At 36.2% G+C, this 14,888-nt stretch overlaps 1 protein-coding gene across 4 annotated transcripts in view; it reads right to left on the minus strand.

Moving 5' to 3' along the window:
- KIZ (kizuna centrosomal protein) overlaps positions 1-14,888 on the minus strand; it is a 106,568-nt gene that overhangs the window by 88,108 nt on the left and 3,572 nt on the right. For 3 of the 4 annotated variants that reach the window (XM_012728426.1, XM_012728424.1, XM_012728427.1), the window contains exons 2-3: positions 13,627-13,689; positions 10,377-10,539 (exon numbers count right to left, since the gene is read on the minus strand). In XM_012728426.1, the coding sequence (XP_012583880.1) occupies positions 10,377-10,539; positions 13,627-13,689 (226 nt within the window). The remainder of the gene's footprint in view (positions 1-10,376; positions 10,540-13,626; positions 13,690-14,888) is intronic. The other variant, XM_012728425.1, reaches the window with a different exon arrangement.

Below are 14,888 nucleotides of genomic sequence, written 5' to 3' on the forward strand. Positions count from 1 at the left end.
TTAAAATGAATTTCATTTTTTATGAATAAAAATATGCTGTAACATTAATAATCAGCACCACAGGAATCAATTTTTCTCCAGCATTAATAACTACACAGAGATGTGTGCATCATTATCACACTATAATTGATTCCACCATGTATAAGTGATTCCAGCATAAAATGATTTTTTTTCTTAAAAGCCAAGCATAAAAAGCACTTTGATTCAGTAAGTTAATAATTAAAGCCTCAAAAAGTCTTTGACGGTGGCCCATCACAGATAAGCATCAGAACATTCACTGAATTAAAGTGATGCAGTGCAATTAGAAACACAACTACAAGATCATGAAGCTAGAAAACTGTTCCCTTCTAATTTTGAGCTTCGTTTTGATACACAAGAAGTGAACATGCAATAATAACCAAATGGTTGTTTCTCTTAAAATATCTTAAAAGATTTATGTACTGTCCCATTTTTGGTCAAAATTAAGGTGGCTTTTTTCCCTCTATATTAAAACTATATTAATATGACAGATGTCAGTAAAGAGATGCCTAGTTAAATAAAAATTGTGTATGGTCAGTAAAAATGATGAAAAAGAAAGAAAGTAAAGAAGTTAAACATACAATTTATATGTCTTTGCTCTGTGTATCTATTCATTTGAACTAAGATATATTTAATTTTTAATCCCGAGAGGTTTAAATAGGCATACTTCACAGGTCCCAAGGGGAAGTAGCTTCAAAAAGACAGAGGGTAGAAATTAACAAACAAAATAAACACAGAGGTTAATTAAATAATTAGAAGTCATACACAAAAAGTCTTTGTTCTTGTGGCTGCAAATGTATTCCCATGTTCTTTGAGATTAGTTACAAATATGCAATGAACATTGTAACAAGCTTTCTTCACTGTGGAATCATTTCAGAGCTATTCCTGCCAAAACAGAATACTTTCACATGGAAGGGAGAGTTTTTTTTTTTTTTTTATTAAAAAGTTTATTTTTACATCATTTTTCACATTTTTTTTTCATCTCAATTGTAATCCCCACGGGTTTCCCATCACCAAATCACCCCTGTGCCACCACCATAGTCCCGTGCATTTGGAAGGGAGAGTTTTATTCAATTCATTCTGACGAGTCAAAAAGTAGGTTTTATAAAGAACAGTAGCCAAAAAGTAGGTTTTATAAAGAACAGTAAAAAAAGTATGTTCAACAGTCCAAGTTCTAAATATATCTACTGAATTGTAGATACTCCTCTAAATTAATGATACAAATAAAAAATGCATGCAAATAAATTAATGATGCAAGTAGAAAGTGCAATGTATTTGAAGTAAAAAAGCTACAATGGATAAATCAATAATTGATAAAAACTGTTAACTGCCTCACTTAGGACCATGGATTTCACCTAAACTTGCCTTGGCTTCTTTCCGTACATTTTATTTATACATATGACACGTGATCACTATTCATTAAATCCACCTCTGAACCCTTGGAGAGTAGGGGTATTCCACCATACTCTACAAGTGTTATGAAGCTCCCTGGTTCCACTTCCACTTCTATCTGCATTTAAACAAAGGGTTCCACTATGTTTTAAAGTCCTTTTTAAAGTTTGTAAAACATCATATAGATAAATCTTTCCAATACTTTCCCAGATGAAAAATGAGGAAACAGCACAAATCCTTCCATACACCTACTTTTCAAAACATCAGCCTTTTCGATTTTATTCCCAATTTTTCAGATCAGATCCCATGTTTCTTCTATTTCCACAGTATATCACGGTTTGCATTGTAAGGAGGATCCTCCTTCCTCTCTGATGCAGACTTGGGTCCCTTGGTCCCTTCTTGCCATGTGTCCCAGATCCCCCACTCATATATGCTGCTTCAGGGGACATACTATTTATGTCCCAGTAATATCTGCTGGTCCAGAGCTTCTTTAAGGAATAAAAAAGCTCTTCCACTAACTCCCCTAGGAAAATGTTTTAAAAGCCGAAGAGCTTTGAACCTACCCATTGAGTAAACTGTCCTGTGTAACTGTACTGCCTCAGGGCACTGGATGTGCTGTGGCTATCTAGATTGAGGAGGAACTTCCTATATCCATTTCCTTACTCTGAACAAACAACAGCTCAATTAATGAAATCTGTTGATGATGATCTGATGTCCTGGAAACAGGAAGCAGTTCTGAAAATTCTCTCAGGCCTCTCTGCATTCTTATAACACATCTCATTTTCCATTACATTTCCTTCTATTTTTCTGCAGTCTCAAATTCTTTCAATTTCTTCTCATCACATTACCACTTGTCTGAAAAATGCCACCACTACCTTATTTTTTCTACTAGTATTTGGGATTGTACAGTAATTCTCAATGTATAACTGAATAGAGAATCTTAAGACTGGCTCAGGCTCCACACCTTAGTGTGGAAGAAATAAGAGTAAATAAAATCACATAAGTTGCGTGATTTGATTGTTGGATGAATATGAGAGATAGAGCTAATATTCTGACTTTTGTTTTCTCTTCTTCCATTTTTCCTAATAGATGGGCTGCCTTTTAGATATACATTTACAGGCAAGAAACTACTGTCAGACTTTGCTACAGACTTTGTCCTCCAGGATGCCCCATTCACGGTGGCTGTTACAAGATTTAGAAGGATCTGAATGAGCTCAGAAAATTTGTTCCTCTCAAAATATTTGTCCTCAAATTTTATCGCATATAATCCATTAGTAACCTAACAACTGAATTTTCAATAAGAATTACATATTTTTTATTAATAATTCTCTATCCATGATTTGTTGCTCAAACGCATGGATGACAAACACCCTCCTAAATTTCTGAAGAACATCTTTATGCCAACAAATGGAGTAAACAAGAATATATGGATGAATTCTTAGAATAATACATTCTGAGACTGAATAAAGAAATAGAAAACCTGAACAGACCAACTACAAGCAAGGAAACTAAGACAGTAATAAAACTGTCCCCCAAAACAAAAAACTAGGAACAGATAGTTTCACTAGTGAACTCCACAAAAACTTCAAAAAAAAATACTTAACTTTCTCAAGCTCTTCAAAAATATGGAAAGAGTGAATGCTTCAAAAACATTTTATGAAACCTCTTTCCAAAAAAAGTTACCAAAAAAACAGACAAGGAAAGCTTCATACCAATATTTCTTATTAAAACAGATGTATAAATCCTCAACAAAATCTTAAAAAGCAAACAGAGCAATACATTGAAAGTTGCATACATTATGGCCAAGTGGGATTTATCCCAGGGATGTAAGAATGGCTCAATAGCCACAAATCATTCAGTGGAATTCTTTACATCAACAGCAGGAAAGAAAAAAAAAATTATGATCAGATCAATAGACACAAAGAAGGCATTTAATAAGATTCAGCATCCATTTATGATTTAAAAAAACAATAAAAAGGGGAAACATACCTCAATATAATAAAGGCTATACAACAGAGCTATAAAGGCTACATGCCAAGTTCACAGCTCCACAACTAATGTCGAGCTCAATGGTGAAAAACTGAAAGGTTTTCCTCTAAGAATGGATACAAGACAAGGTTGTTCACTTTAACCACTACTATTCAACATAATATTGGAAGTCCTATCTTGAAATAGGCAAGAGAAAGTTATAAAAGGAATCCAAATTTAAAAAGAAGTAAAGCTACTGCTATTTACAGAAGACAAAACAAGCATTTAAAAACCCAAGACACATTAAAAGAAAAAAACCTATTAAAAGCAATAAATTAGTACAGTGAGGTGGCACATCACAAAATCAATATATAGAAATATTTTGTGTTTTTATATGCAAACAATGAACTAGAAGAGAAACAAAACAATAAAACAACCCCATTTACAATTACATCAAAAAGAATTACATACCTAGGAATAAACCTAAAAAGGGAGGTAAAAAAAAACCTATACAATGAAAACTATAAGATATTGATTAAAGAAATAGAAGACATATAAGTAAAAAGATGTTCCTTTCAAATGGACAGGAAGAATTGTTAAAATATCAGTCTTAATCAAAGCAATACACAGATTCAATGCAATCATTACCAAAGTTTCATTAGCACTAAACACTACTGAAATTCCTGTGGAATCATAAAAGACCCCAAATACACAAAGTAATTCTGACCAAAAAAAAAAAAAATTTAATAATGGTAGCGTCACATAACTTCAGACTATACTACAAAGCTACAGAAATCAAAACAATATGGTATTTGAATAAAACAGACACAAAGATCAATGAAATACAATTCAGAGTCCAGAAATAAACCTTGTGCCCTACAACAAAGGGCACAAGGATGTACAATGGAGAAAGGAAAGCCCTTTCAACAAGAGGACAGTCACATGCAAAAGACTGAAACTCGTGTTGCGACAGTCTCACACCATACACAAATTAAGATTAAAAATTTGGCTATAAGACCAAAAAACATAAAATACATAGAAGAGAGCATTCCATGACACTGGCTTCAGAGATGTCTCATTTCAACAGTAAGGAAAACAAAAGCAAAAATAAACAAATAGGTTACATCAAACTAAAGTTTCCTCACAGAAAAAGTACCATGAAAATAAAAATTCTACTGAATGGGAGAAAATATTTTTATGTCATACATAAAACAAGGGGCTAATATTTAAGATCTACTAATACAATCCAATAAATAAAAAAAAAACCACAATTTTAAAAAGTGGGCAGAGTTAAACAAACACTTTTCCAAAGAAAACATACAGATGGCAATAGGCATGTGGAAAAAATGGCCACTGTCACTTATCTTCAGAGAAATGCAAATCAAAATCACAGAGGTACTGTCTCATAGCCATGAAAAGGGACATATCCAAAACACCAGAAACAAAAGGTGTTGGTGAGGATGGGGGAGAAAAGAAATTCTCATATACCTGACGATGGGAATGTAGACTGATCCAGTTCCTATGGAAATGAGTGTGGAGGTTTCTCAAAAGACTAAAAATAGATTACCCATATGACTCAACAGTTCTACTCCTTAGTATCTATCCAAATAATACAAAAACACTAATGCAAAGACATGTGCACCTTGTTCACTGTAGTAATATTTGCAACAGCCAGTTATGGAAATAACCTAAGTACCCAACAAGATATGAGTGGATTAAGAGGCGATGGCATATTGTATATACACAATGAAACACTATTTTGTTACTTAATAAAAAGATGAAATCTTGCCATTTGTAACAACATGGGTAGAACTGGAAGTGATTATACTAAGTGAAATATGTCAGAAGGAGAAAGACAAATACTACATGATTTCAGTCATATGTGGAATATAAACAAACAAAACAAAGACACAAACCAACCCAAAATGAGCCCTTGAAATTTGTCTGCAGATTTGAGACTAACAGACGTGGGAGGCTGGAGGGTTGGGCAAGCCCCCAAAGGAATGATGGGTGCTTTGGTGGTGGGTGTAGTGAGTTAACATACACCTGAAGAGATGTGAATCTATACACATGCAGAGCTGTACAACAATATTACTTCAATTGAAAACAATGATATACCCAAGGAAAGAATGACTAGCAGAGGGGCCAAATCTGCCACAGAAGTTTTCATACACTTCATCTTGCAATTCTGGCTTTGCAAGAGAATGACCAGGTTTTCCTCATTCTCCTAGAGATGTTTACAGGGGTATGTCTGGGGGAAGTAAATTTGGTTTTGCCGGGACTCTGCCTTTTATTTGGAAATTGTTGAATAAACAGTGGCTTCTGGAAAGCCTTATGAAAGGACTGTTGCTCTATTGCAACTTTCCCAGGTCTGTGTACTCTCACAGGGCTCAATGTTTATAACATAAAATATAGTGCTTTCTTAATGAGGAAAGATACTGAGAGAAGGAAGATAAGTTAACACATAGCAGTGCTATTTGCTACAATTTCCATTCTTCTGTTTCTTTCACAGTCACAGAACCCCTGATTTTTTTTTAAAGATTTATTTATTGTGCATACAGAACTGGGGTACAGGCCAGAGGCTCAGGGGAGATGAGAGGCTTCACCAGAGACAGAGTGGGGAACAAAACAGGCAGATCGATGAAGTACACTGCTGAGGGGAGCAGCGGGAGGGCCAGGAGAGGTCTGCCACGCCCTGTGGTCACCTCCGGGGCAGGCGGGAATCGAACTCATGCGGAAGCGGCTTTAGATTCTCAGTGCTGTGCTTTAACCCGCTGCGCCACCAGGGAGGGCCCAGAACCCCTGATTTTTAGGTGGGAACATAGTGGCCCAGTATAAAGACCACTTTCCCAGGATTCTTTGTGGCTAGTGATAGCCATGTGATTAGATTTAGACAAATGGGATGTTATCAGTATAAATATCTACTTCAAAAGAAGGGGAGGGGCCACTACTTCCTAGTTCCCTTTTCCTGACAGGAATACTGATGTTATGGCTAGATCTTGACTAAATCTCTGAGACCATGAAAAAAAAAAAACAAAAAACAGAGGACGAGAATAATGTTGCAAGAATATAGAAGGAACCTGAAGTGATGATGATGATAGTGTCACTATTCTGCCTGGGACTCAGATTTAACATCTCAAACTACTCAGTTGTTTAGGCCTATAAATATGGGAACCTGGGCCTCCCAGGTGGTGCAGGGGTTAAAGTCTCAACACTGTGACATGAGTTTAATTCCTGGCCAGAGAGCTGACTCACATGGTGCAGCATGGTCACCCACTGCTCCCCTCAGCAGTGTATTTCAGCAGATCCATCTGTATTGCTCCCAATTCTGTCTCTGGTGAATGCTCCCACTCCCATCACCCTATACCTCTGATCTATACCCCAGTTCTTGAATGCATCCATAAATAGAAATCTTTTAAAAAAAAATCTGGGAGCCATTTTGTAATGCCATCAGGATACTTACATTTGTATGGGTATATTTTTCTGTATATACACATGTATGCACACTCAGTCATAGAAAGAGGATGGGAAAAATATTTACCAAAACGTTTGTTTTCTTCTTCACATTTTGCTATACAATGAATTTTTTCCTGAACATGTGTTATTTCAAAACTCAGAAAAAATTAAGTCAAAGGAGGAAAAAAATGAACATTCTAAAAGTTAGCAGTCAGAATACCTAGATTTTTTCACTGTAAATATTATTGTATCCTTAAATAACAGTATCTTCAAAATGTTTCCATTAAAAACAAATATTTCTGTGATGGTAGAACACAAGGTATAATTAATAGATTAGTTTCCACATGGCTTTTCATGAACCAAAGAAAACAAGACAAAAAATATGGAAGAGTTAATTTTCAGGGAGGTCTTATGCTTAGCCAGTGCTTATTATGTACCACATTAAGAATCAGATACTGTGAGCATTGAAATAATAAGACAAGGAACTCATGGTGAGGTAGGAAAATAGACACATAAACAAAATAGCATAAAGGACACATTTACTAAGATAAACAAACATCCAAAACAGGACAGAGGGAAAGGGGTCTTCTAGGAGACAGGAGATTTTGAGGTGCTTTCAAGGAAATACAAATTAATCAACATGTTCAAAATGCTGTGGGTACATGTGAGTGAATGGAGTGAATGGAATGTGTGGGAGATAAAGACTGAGAGACAAAGGAAGACATGGAAGTGGAGAGAATAGAGAGGAAGAGCTGGAGAATCTGAAGACTGTGGTAGGAAGAGCTGAGGTAGGAGACAAACAGCAACAGAGGAGCAGGGAGATATAGCAGAAGAGATGGGGTGAGAGGGAATTGGTGGAAGGGAACAAACTGGGGAGAGAAAATGTGCATACATCTGCATTTGTGTGACAGACTCTGTGTGTATATGTGTGTGTGTTGGAGACAGTGGAGGTGTGAGTGGGTCATAAGGTTGCAGCTTCAAGATTATATACAGGCCAGCATCTGGGTTGTTTTTTTTTTTTTTTGATAAGGCTGAGGAAACACTGAAGGATTTTAGGCAGAAGAGAGATATAACCAGATGATGACTCTCTCTCCCACTTGAGGACCCTCCCTGAAGTCCCTAATAGCCTAACCTCATGCCTGACCTTTGAATATGGGTGGTTAAAGCAGACTTTGCTGATTGACATCATGTAAATCCTAGGAGAAAGGCATTTTAATGAGGATGTTCATAGCATATCAGTGGATACTAAAATCACTAGGTAAAAGACTACTGAGGAACAATATATTCCAAGATGCAAAACTATCACTCCATAGTTTGTTTATTAGCTACAAAAGGAAAAAATAGGTCCCTTATAATATAGAGATCTAGAGATCATCATCTTAATCAAAGCATCAAACTCAGACTCACTCAGGCAGAATCACTTGTCAACATGACCCATGAGCTTCCTGACCACATGCAGTAGGACGTATATAACCTCAGCTTTGACTATTTAAATTTTACATTAAAATTACCAAAATTAAAATTCAGTCCTCAGAATCATAAGTCACATTATACATGCTCAATACCTATTCATCGCTAGTGACTATTGCATTAGATAGCATCAAATCCCCAGTTTATAGGAATATAGGGGATGATGTACAAGTTAAATGATAACTCAAAGAAACAACCAGTCAAATTCAGAATGTGAGTCATTCTATATGGCTGGTCTGCCTTCTTCAAAAAAGGAAGACTGGAAGACTAAGTTTGACTAAGAAATTTTAAAAAGACACCATGACCAAAAGGAAAAATAAAGGAACTTTCAGGAGAACTGGAAAAATTTAAATGTCAGCTAGATGTCAAACAATATTGTGGAGTGGTTATTACTTTTCCTAGGTGTGATACAGTATAATGATTATGTAGGAGACTATCTTTGTTCTTAAGAGCTATACACTCAAGTATTTTTTTTTTAAAGATTTATTTATTTTTGCATACAGAACTGGGGTACAGGACAGAGGCTCAGGGGCAGCGAGAGGCTTCACCAGAGACAGAGTGGGGAGCAGAACAGGCAGATCGAGAAGTACACTGCTGAGGGGAGCAGCGGGCGGGTCAGGAGAGGTCTGCCACGCTATGTGGTCACCTCCGGGGCAGGCGGGAATCGAACTCATGCGGAAGCGGCTTTAGATTCTCAGTGCTGTGCTTTAACCCGCTGCGCCACCAGGGAGGGCCACACTCAAGTATTTAAGGGAGAAATGCCATGGTGTCTACAACATATTTGCAATGCTTCAGGAAAACACACATGTACACACACACAGGCCAAATACAGGAAAGTATGTACAACTACTGCACATGAGTAGGAAGTATATGCATGGTTATTAGTCCAATCGAGAGTCTATAACAAAGTATCATTGAATGGGTGGCTTATAAACAACAGAAATATATTCAAAGTTTTAGTAATGAAAGTGAGTGTGTGTGTGCATGTTCATTTATGTGTGTGTTTATATATATCTCAAGGCATCAGCATATAGTTAGACCATAGCATAAATGTTCATTATAAAAATTGTTTTAATTTTTCTGTATACTTGAAACTTTTACATAAAGGCTGGGAGTAAATTACTAGTGTTTTTAAAAAAAGTTGGGTTTTGTTTGTTTTGTCCATTCATTTTATTTATTTACCACATATTAGTAGGAACAAACTCTTAGACTGCAAGAACACAACAGTGGTTACCCAAAAGGAAATTGGAATGTGCAGGGTGTGTAAACTGGGTAAAATGGTTTAATTATATGGTGATGGATGAGAACTAGACTTAGATGATGAGAATAATATAGTATATATCGATGTTGAAATATATGTCTATACATCTGAAGCCTCTATGTTATAAATCAATGATATGTCAATATTAATTAAAGTTCTATTAACAGAAAAAAGCAGGGAGTGGTGCTAGTAATCAGTATTCAGTTGGGCTAGCTGGGCAACAACCCCTGACCAATGCAAATGGTGAAAAAAAAAAAAAAGCCTGGCTCTTCATACTTGATATGGTTTGTGAAGTGAAAGGTTGCCAAGAACCTTAACAGAATGATGTGGCAGAATCAGAGAGCGTTATACAACTGAGGAGCATGAAGGCCAACTTGTTGGAGCCAGCTCTATTCCCCCAACATACTGCCTGACCAGGACACAGGAGGCCAGGCCACAGCAAAAGGCCACTTTAATGAAGGAAGTAGTCTCTAGAAGGAAGTCTAATGGTGCTCAAACTTAATCATAGCCAATAAATACCACATGCCTGGTGCTGAGCCAGCCACTTGTTAGTGACAAAGCCTATTTTAAGTTAACTCTGTGTCTCATAAAAGTATTATATTTCAGCAATTCCTTAACTCAAGTAGGTATCTGAGAAAATACAATTTCATGTTATCAAAATTTGGCCACATGGTAATTCATGTTAAAAACTGTCAGTTAATCTTGTGGAGGAAAAATTGAATATTAGTGATGGCTAGTGATTTGAAACTTAACTGCCCACTGTTTCCAATTTTAACAACAAGATTTTAAAAAGAACAAAACAGGAGGTCACCTTCAGTTTTTGAAGCTTCTCCGTATTTGTGGTAAAGTGTCCAACCTGAGCTTGGAAACGCTCAAACTGTTTCAAGTATTCTTGGTTTCGAACATGAGCCTTCTTTTCTGAATCACTTATTTCCTTCAGGTATTTCTTTAGTTTTACATACTTCATTTTAATTCTAGAAAAATAAAAGCAGATTTTTTATGCAGTGAGGTAAGACTTTAACAAAGCTAAGGAGAATTTTCTATAACAAAATTGTTAATGAGATGAAGTATTCTAAAATATTATACCCAAACACTGAGTGAAACTTAAAGGATAAAATACATATGTATGTTTTAGAGAGAAAATTAATGCAACATCACTGAGTTATCATATCTAGGGTAACTCTTCTGAGAAATGTGTACAAGACCACATTATAACATTCACATACTAGAGATTTAGATGGATTTCTTTCTCAAAATTAAATTAATTTCAAGAGCAGAGTCTATCTGGGCATGTTCAGGTGAGTAGCTGATTAGCATTATTTTAAATCACAAGCAATTTCAAAACTTCCTGTTCATAATGAAATAGAAACAAATTATAAACTATAATGCACAACATTAAGAAATTTTTAAATTTAAAGTACCAAAGCGGCTCTCATTTAGATAGTATAAAGCTTTTTTAAATTACAACATAATAAATTATTAACATATAAATTATTAACATAATAAATTAATAACATATGGACTACAATACCTCTATTCAAATTGTGAAAAACCTTTAGACACTCTCATCATCCAAAGTGTAAGATCAAAAGATACTGAATAACTCATCCATTCTTCTCATGGAACCAACACTAATTCTAGCTCTACCTTCGCAAGTATTTAAATCATAAAAGAGTACCTAAGTATGTAGGATTTCCATTATTGCCTCAATAAATATTTTGATGTTCTTTTATCAAGCAAAAATAAATTAAAAAGCATAAGAATGTTCACCTTCAACAACAAATTTGCAAAAGGTACTAGAATGCTAAAAAATAATCAACAGACTGGCCCTACCTGGTGGTGCAGCAGGTTAAAACACAGCACAGAGAATCTAAAGCCACTTCCACATGAGTTCGATTCCTGCCTGCCCTGGAGGAGATCCCCATGGCGTGGCAGAGCTCTCCTGGCCCTCCCGCTGCTCCCCTCAGCAGTGTACTTCGTCCATCTGTCTGTTCTGTTCCCCACTCTCTTTCTGGTGAAGCCTCTCACCACCCCTGAGCCTCTGGCCTGTACCCCAGTTCTGTATGCTCAAATAAATAAATCTTAAAAAAATCAACAGACCTTAAGTTCTATCCTTAGGACAATACTTTTCAAAAAAAATATTCATGCTAACAATTCTGTGTTTTGCGCTTGGTGGACTACTCTGTATTTCCCACTGAACAAAGAACTTAATACTGGTTTTACTCATGTCTATGTCTACTATATTTTTTTTATGTCTACTATTTTTTGAAACAAGCAACAGCAGTAGAGGAAGAACCAAAGGTACTGTCACTCACAAACAGGAACTTGGTAAACCTCCTGCTGGTGCATTCATACCTGTAGTAGGTAAATTAGTAACTATGCCTTTTCCACCCAAATCTGAATGTCTGTACATTACCTTCCAAAGCTGTTCATAGATAACTTATCTACCCATCCATATAATGAACTAAATAACTCAAATATTTAGTGCTCCATCAAACACCTCTTATGTCCCCCTCATATTTTCTGGTCCAACCTTTCTTCTGCTGGTCAAGCAGCAGCCCCTTGCTGCGTGCAATATAAACTGGCAGCACTGACCTTGGTTGCACCTGGTATCTTGCTTTCCTAGAGCTGTCTGAATTTGCAACATAAAATCCTAGATGTGAGAAGGAATTAATTATGGAATGGCCCTAACCAAGAATGGGCCAGGAGGTAGTAAATAAACAGGCCTCTCTTCTTCCTGTGAGTGGACACTTATGGGAAGCACAGGGGTGACGGTGTTGTGGGATGCAGCCCCAGGTGCCCATAGGTAATCAGCTCCTCCTTCACTTTTCCTAGCCCTGTTCTGTTTTATGTACCACTTCCTAAAATAAACTACTACCTATATACAAACCCTTGTCATAATCTGCCTTTGGAAAAAATCAGGTTGACACAGCCAGGTTAGAAAGAATGGATTTTTATCTATGGGAAGTCTAACAACAAATGGTATTTTTGGCAAATTATATACTATCTTCCAGGAAACAAAAGACTAGGAGAGGTACCAAACTGATAGTTTCTTTTCTTACTCCCACCCTACCCAAAACTACCTACCAGGAAGCATGTGTTAAGCACAGGCTACAGGAACAGTCTAAACTCTGTCTTCTGGCCCTTTAGCTATATGCTAGAAAAATAGGAATTGCCACGGATCCTTTGAGACTTGGACCCAAGGTTAGGGCATCCGTAACACTGCTATTTCTTCCACCACCACCAGTGACTCCTCTAGTCTCTGGAAATTTCCAGAGTTTAGAGATACATGGCTCTCTGCCCTGACTGATACTCGTGGAAGCCTAAATCTTAGAGTCAAAAAATAATTTTAAAGACAAGGAGGTAAGTGGATCTGATGGGGCACATAGTTTTAGAGTATTCTTGGACTCTTTCTCTTCTGGATGAGATATTTGAGACAGCCTCATTTCTGACTCATATCATGATGTGGATAAATTATAATTAATGTTATCATAGGCAATTTTCAGCCGAGTAATATTGGAGGAAACACTATACATTTAACATAAGGATATTGTTCAGTTCTCATAAAACAAAATTACAAACATTAAAAGTTTGACTGACTTTAATGTTAAAGTAAATAATCAAAAAAGGATAACATGCATATTATCCATCAATCATAATCATATTAGTAATCACTGTTATAAATCCAAGAGCAAATAAGACACCACATAACTGCTTACATTTGTGAAAGGTCAGTTCCTTTAGTTATACCTTAATTGCCCCATAGGTTACATGTGTTTAAGCTGTGGCCAAAAAGAGAAGAATTTAATATGTCTTACACCTAAGAGATTTAAGCAAAGTAGATTCCTAAAATAACATAAAAATAATAATTTTTTTCTTATTCTAACTTTAACCAGATTTGTTCTTACATTTGATAGTTATGATATTAAATTAGTGTTTCAAAAGAAAAGGCACATTAGAAATAAGAAAATGGTAAAAATACTGTAATTATGGTATTTATCATACAAAGTAGGGTTTACTGACATATGCAAATTGGTTTAAAAATAGTTGTCACCTCTCACCTATATGTATCAGACTGACTGTATTCATAAAGTTTCCTTTCCAGGTCCAATCTCTTCTTTTCTCTGTAATACAGAAAATCTTATGTATAACTGAATTAATAAGAAATAGGCAATAAGATTTAGAACACAATCTACTTTGAAATCACAACTTTGTGAGAATACTTCTTTAGTCTAAGAAACAGAAAATGCCAGCTGCATTTGAATCTCAAGATACAAAAATACTTTTCAGTCACCAGTGCAGTCTAAAAAGCAAAAAAAGGACACTGCTAGGAAGTAAAAAAGAACAGATATTCAATGTAAATAGAGAAATGTAGAGAGAAAAGACTGGATAGTTGTTTTATTACTTCAGCAAGTATTTCTTGAGTGCCAGAAATGATTTGAATCTGGTGAACAAGCCAGCCAAGGACCCTGCTTTTCAGGCTGAAATTCTAATGAAAAGGGCAGATGATGAAAAAGAAATACATGGATAAGAGAAGATGGTCAAACTTCTATGATGGGGAGTTTGAGCAATGGAGGTTCCAATGAGTCTGGACACAAATCCACCTTGAATTGAAGCCTGATGGCTTGCTTGCTCTGTTCCCAACAGGACAGATTGGTAGGAAGGAGGTAGGAAGAGCCAGGTAAGAAGAGGTACCTAAACAGTAGATCTAGCCTCACAATTAATGAAGGCCAAAGGTTCCCTAACACTACTATTTTAAATATTGGGGAATTCCTTTATAGAACTTTATAACACTGCCAGATTTGTCACCGACTGCTATTCCTTGTAGCCACTACCATTACAGTAAGTCTATGTTAGGTGAATGTCAATGGTAACTAGAAATCTAAGCTTACCCAGCATATCCAGTGGCCTCAGCAACAGGTAGAGGAAACTGGGGAGCAGAGGGTGTAGCAGCAGACAAACCAAGGAAGCAAAGAAGTTAAACTACCTAATAGGAAGCCATGCCAAACTCCAAAAAACACAGGAGATTTAACCACAGAGGGGTCTGCTGGGCCACCATAAAACCAGTAGCTTCAATCCTCTCTAACTGAAGCCAAATTGCTAAGCCAAATAAAGGCCAGATGAAAGCAACAATGTCTAAGAGAAAAATGCTAAAATAAAAGAAAAACTGTGAATCAAAGACAAGGAATGCAACAGAAGGTGAGTTCAGGTTGGCCTCCTATGGGAAAAAGACTAGAGCACACATTCCATTTGGAGGCTCTTCTTAGTTTCAACTTTCCTTCAAATATTTTTTCCTTTATGAAAAAATTCCAAAATATATTCT

Source organism: Condylura cristata, unplaced genomic scaffold, assembly GCF_000260355.1.
Source record: "Condylura cristata isolate star-nosed mole 26May11 unplaced genomic scaffold, ConCri1.0 scaffold00022, whole genome shotgun sequence".
Lineage (NCBI taxonomy): Eukaryota > Metazoa > Chordata > Mammalia > Eulipotyphla > Talpidae > Condylura > Condylura cristata.